This window comes from Malus domestica, chromosome 06 (genome assembly GCF_042453785.1).
Source record: "Malus domestica chromosome 06, GDT2T_hap1".
NCBI classification, from domain to species: domain Eukaryota; kingdom Viridiplantae; phylum Streptophyta; class Magnoliopsida; order Rosales; family Rosaceae; genus Malus; species Malus domestica.
The window spans coordinates 11,956,790-11,962,969 of NC_091666.1; the positions used below are offsets into that span (position 1 = coordinate 11,956,790).

Sequence of the window (6,180 nt, forward strand, 5' to 3'; positions counted from 1 at the left end):
GATAGCAAATGGGTGAGCCGACTCAGGTGGTTCCAAAGAAAACTGGTATTACTGTGGTGAAGAATGATAACAACAAGCTTGTGCCTACAAGGATGACCACCGGATGGCGAATGTGTGTTGACTGTAGAAAGCCCAATAACAACACTAGAAATGATCATTTTCCGCCACCATTCATTGATTAGATGCTCGAAAGACTAGCTGGTCATTCTTTCTATTGTTTCTTAGATGGTTTTTGAAGGTACAACCAAATTCCAATTGCCCCTGAGGATCAAGAGAAGACAACGTTTACTTGCCCTTTTGGTACATTTGCATACAGACGAATGCCATTTGGATTATGCAATGCCCCTGCCATTTTCCAACGATGCATGATGATTATTTTTTCTAGAATGGTTGAAAATATTGTTGAGGTTTTTATGGATGACTTTTCTGTTTTTGGTAATTCTTTCGATATATGTTTGGATAACTTGTCTTTGGTTTTGGAAAGATGCAGGGAGACTAATCTTGTGTTAAATTGGGAGAAATGTCATTTTATGGTTAAGCATGGCATTGTGCTAGGACATCTAATTTCACGCAAAGGAATAGAGGTCGACAAGGCAAAGATTGAGGTGATCGCCAAATTACCACCACCAACTTCTGTGAAGAATATGAGATCTTTCTTAGGACATGCTGGTTTTTATCGAAGATTCATCAAGGATTTTTCCAAAATTAGTCGTCCTCTTTGTAATTTACTTGCTAAAGATGCTTGTTTTGATTTTAATGCATATTGTCATGATGCTTTCAACAAATTGAAGGATCTTTTCACATCAGCCCCAATTATAACAGCTCCAGATTGGACCCTTCCTTTTGAGCTCATGTGCGATGCTTCTGATTACGCTGTGGGTGCTGTTCTTGGTCAGCGACGTGACAAGCTCCCCCATGTTATATATTATGCCAGCCGCACTTTGAATGATGCTCAGCTGAATTATGCCACTACGGAAAAAGAATTACTTGCAGTGGTATTTGCTCTTGAAAAGTTTTGATCGTACTTAATTGGTGCTAAAGTCATTGTGTATTCTGATCATTCTGCTCTCAAGTACTTATTGTCTAAAAAAGAGGCCAAACCACGATTGATTCGATGGGTCCTTCTCTTGCAAGAGTTTGATTTGGAGATCCTAGATAAAAAGGGACGTGAGAATGTTGTGGCGGATCATCTCTTTAGATTAGTAAATGCAAGCACTGATGAGGTAGATTCATTGCCCCTGCAAGAGAGCTTTCCAGACGAGCAACTTCTAGCGGTTACTCATCAAGTACCATGGTATGCTTACATCGCAAATTATTTGGCATGTGGAGAAATACCATCAGAGTTTAGTTACCAAAAAAGGAAGAAGTTCCTCACCACTGTAAAACACTACTTTTGGGATAAGCCATACCTTTTCAAGCATTGCCAAGATCAAATCATTCGTCGGTGTGTCCCCTTAGAAGAACAAGAAAGCATTTTGAAGTTTGCTAACCACTATGCATGTAGTGGTCATTTTGGACGAAGAAGGACAGCGACCAAGATCTTACAGAGTGGTTTCTTTTGGCCATCTTTATTCAAAGATGTATACCTATGCTGCCAGGCTTGTGATAAGTGTCAAAGAGTTGGAAATCTTTCTCAGAGAAATTAGATGCCCCAACAAAGTATTTTGGTGATTGAACTATTTGATGTTTGGGGTATAGACTTCATGGGACCTTTCCCTTCTTCACATGGCAATCTTTACATCTTGGTGGCGGTTGATTATGTCTCTAAGTGGGTGGAGGCAATAGCTTCTCCAACATGTAAAAGTTCTGTGGTGTTAGGTTTCTTGCAGAATACTATTTTTCTCCGATTTGGAGTACCTCGTGCTATCATCAGTGACGAAGGTACACATTTCTTAAACCGCACCATGGCTTCCCTTTGTGCCAAGTATCATATTCACCATCGCATAGCCACTCCATACCATCCACAGACATCTGGACAAGTTGAAGTATCTAATCGTGAGCTCAAGAGGATTCTTGAGAAAACTGTCAGTTCATCTCGAAAGGATTGGAGTTTAAAGCTTACTGATGCTTTGTGGGCATATAGGACAGCTTCTAAGACACGAATTGGGATGTCTCCTTTTCGTTTGGTGTATGGGAAAGCTTGCCATCTACCTATGGAACTTGAGCACAAGGCATATTGGGCTATTAAGCCCCTAAATTTTGACTACCAAGCAGCGGGAGAGAAGCGGAAGCTGCAGTTGAATGAACTGGAAGAAATAAGGAATGATGCTTATGAGAATGCAAAGATTTACAAGGATAAGACCAAGAAATTTCATGATGCTCACATCCTTCGTAAAGAGTTTCAACCGGGTCAGAAGGTTTTGCTTTTTAATTCGAGACTGAAACTATTCCCAGGAAAGCTCAAATCACGTTGGAATGGTACATATCGTGTTGTACAGGTCCATCTTCATGGGGCTGTGGATATCCAAAACATGCAAACTGGTTTTGTCTTCAAAGTTAATGGGCATCGCTTGAAGTTATACAAAAAGTCTCCATATGACTTTGCTAAGGATTCCATCACTTTGAAGGAACCTGTTATTTGAATCAAACTGCTAACAGAATGTCTAGCTCTAGACAGTAACTAAAGCGCTTCTTGGGAGGCAACCCAAGCTTTCTATCTTTCATCTTTAGTTTGAATAATTTTAAATGTTCTTGTTCTGTTTTTCTCTTGTTTTCTGGTTTGTGTGTTTAAGTCATACTTTTGCTCCCTTATGCAGGTAATGATTTTGCAGTCTCTACCACAACTTCTTGCAAAGTTTCTTAATCCCACGGGTTACTCACACATTTGTTATGCATAATGGGACGTGTTGAAACAAGTTTGGAGATGATTTGGAATTCTACCATGGAACAAAAATGCATTTTTACTGCTGCTCTCCTCGCCTACACAAATTGGTGTGTTCTTTCCTTTTCTTTATGTGTATTGATTTAATTTTGTATTTCTTTCCTTCCATTTTTATGTCTTATTGTTAAAAATTCCTTTCATTATCATTGGGGACAATGCTATAATTAAGTTTGGGGGTGGAAATATATTTCATTAGGCCATCTTTGGATCGTTTGAGCCTTTCGTGCCTACTTTTTGTGTGTCCATAGTAGCCCGTTGAGCCTTTAACTAAGCCATTTCTTTGTTAGCGACATCTCTTTACCATGCTCCGATATTGGAGTTGAGCCCATACACAGAAATCGATTCCTTATTGTTTTGAGAAAGTATTATATGGGTTGTGCTCTTGGGGGTTTCATTTATGTAGAAAGATGGATGGAGCATGTGTATTACAATGAAATGTGAATTTGATGGGTGATGTAGCTTTTGCATATTTATGCATAGCTTTGCAGATTTGTTTCTTAAAAAATAAAAAAATAAAAAAGAAAAAATAAAAAAAAGAAAAAGAAAATTGGAGAGTGTTGATTTGTTGAAAATGTGTCTGCAGAGTATAAATTTCCTTTTGAAGTTGAATTTGGGGAGTAACTGGTGCTCGAGGTTTTATTATTTTCCTTTCAATTTAAGGTAGTGTGATATTGAGGTGTCGGAAAACTACTAAAGTGTACTTTCTCAAAATTTTTTATTTCCATATCCTTTCTTTCATTAGCCTATCACCTTTAGCCCCATTACAACCGTAATAAAGTCCTATTGATCCAAGGTATTACTTAAATATTGATAGTGAGTTAGGTGGACAAGCAAGCATATGGCGGCAAGTACAATGAGATCACTTGAGTGAAACACATTAACCAAAACTTATGAGCGAATGAGCGTATGTCTTGTGAGAAGCTCACATGTTTGCATATGATGATTTAAAGGAGCTTGGAATTGCATTGACAAGACTAGCTCACACATGACATTTCAAGTTTTGTTTGAAGGAAATTTGGTTAACTATTGGATGATGTATTGAGCACTTGTTACTTACTTCTTGGCAGTGTATTTCATGGTTGGAACTTATATATGAAATCGAATTGAGAAGTTGGCTACTAAGTTGTTGAATCTAGTCTTAGTTGAGTGGTTTTGTTTTGTGTTTTGTTTTGCTAGAGGACTAGCAAAAATGTAAGTTTGGGGGTATTTGATCACTCATATATTTCATGCATTTATACCATCCATTTCTAAAGTCTTTGTGATGTTTTTGTGTTAAAATGGTTGCATTTTACCTTACCTTGTGTTAGTGTGCAGTTAAATTTGCTTTAGGATCAATTTCAAGCACAAAAGGAGAAAAGGAAATTATAAAAAGAAACAAAAGAAGAGAGAAGTGGGAAAGAAGGGAGGAGGGAACACATGGAAGTGGGAATGAAAAGATGGTAGAAAAGAGGAGAACATGGGGTACCCACTATGAAGTGGAGTTTGGTTGGTCTTCCACTTGTAGTTTTAGTTGGTTTTGGCAATTATTGCCTTTGGTTGAAGGCAATAACAAAAGGGGAAGGACACGGCATAGCAAAAAAAAAAAGCAGGAAAAGAGGGCAGAGGGCACACAGAAGAAAGGAAGAGCACGGCAGAAAAGAAAAGGGGAAAAACAAAAGAGAAACAGGGAGACGGAAGGAAGACAGGTGAGAAAAAACTGAAGAGGGCAGAGGGCAGAGAGCGAAGGAAGCAGAGAATACACAACAGATACCAATAGAGGGAGAGCACGGCAGAGAAGAAGGGCAGAGGGCAGATAGCTTCTTTGTAAAAAAAAGGGTTGTCTCTTTCTTTGATTCTTCATGGATAATTTCTTATGTATTCAAATAATTATGTGTAACTAATTTCTTTTCGCTAGAGTGAGGCCATGAGCCGCAACATGAATACGTAGATTTATTTTTCAATTGCTTAAGTGCTGTTACATGCTTGCTTTGATATTTTCAATCATTGAATTAAACTATCTATGTACCTTGATGCTTGATCACCATTAGGATGCTTAGAAAAGTTATCGGATGCAATTTTGAACGAATGTCACGTGAAAATTGGTTGTGCTTCTTGTGATTGATGATTGTACTCTCCTAAGGTAAATATCATGCTCTTAGGGATTACATGGTTTAACAAAAGGATTTTCACCAAGATTAATGAATCACTCATGTTTATATTTAATCCAAATGTCATGGATAAGTTGCATGTAGTGGTATGCGTTTTAGCTTGAATGACACAAGTAAAACATACACAAGGAAAATCCAACCTTCAAAGTATGTGTGTTTTCAATTATTTAAGCAATTGGAATAGGTACGTAGGAGTGTTGTGGTAAAGGTTGAACTCTAGCATATTGTCAATCTATTTTTCTTCAATCATTTATTTTATCTTGAATTTCCTCATTTACTTGTTTTGTTTAGTTGAATCACTATTCCTATAAGCCAATTCCCATTTTAGATATTTGTTTAAGTCACATCCAGTAGTATTTAGTTTCGTCAAATTAGTGTAGTTCTTAGAGTTAAATAAGTTAAATACACAAAAACTCGTAAATTGTTTATATTAGTCCCTGAAGAGATCGACTTACTTGAGCCATTCTATACTACAAACACTTGTTCTCTTGCATGAATTTTGTATGGTTTAACCCTTGTTTTACAAGTGGTAAAAATCACCATCAGAGAACTCACACGAGAACTTCCCAGTGGGTCACCCATCGTGGGATTACTCTCGAGCCATTCTCGCTTAACTTCGGAGTTCCTACGGATTGCTCTCAATAAAATTATATTTTACATATTAATGTAGGTAAATTATTTCTCTCTCTCTCTCTCTCTCTCTCTCTCACACACACACACACACACACACACACACATATATATATATATGCCTAATATATGTAAAATTCATGCAAAATAATTTACCTACAAAAAAAAAAACATTTGATTCAAGTAATGCACCTACTATTGCTTAAAAACAGAAAAATAATATACCTAGTATATGTAAAATACATGAAAAATAATTTACCTACATAATAACAAACCCATATATGCAAAATACATGCAAACTAATTTACATTGTTTAATTTACATCTTTTATCTTACATGGCATCAAATTCAAAATTTGGATTTTATTTAGATGTTTTAATATAGGTGAGTTTATGTCTAGAGTTCAACAATTGTAAGAGGCTAAATCTAAAGCATCCTTATTTTTATTCACTTGCTTACTATCATATATGTACAATATACATATATTGTCCTTCTCAACCTCCACCCATATATCCTTATGCG

The 6,180-nt window shown here is 36.8% G+C and overlaps 1 protein-coding gene across 1 annotated transcript; it reads left to right on the top strand.

Moving 5' to 3' along the window:
- Positions 1–1,646: 1,646 nt before the first annotated feature.
- On the top strand, positions 1,647–2,582 carry LOC139196804 (uncharacterized). The gene has a single exon (XM_070823148.1). It carries the CDS (start codon positions 1,647–1,649, stop codon positions 2,580–2,582), a length of 936 nt encoding a protein of 311 aa, XP_070679249.1.
- The last annotated feature ends 3,598 nt before the right edge of the window (positions 2,583–6,180 follow it).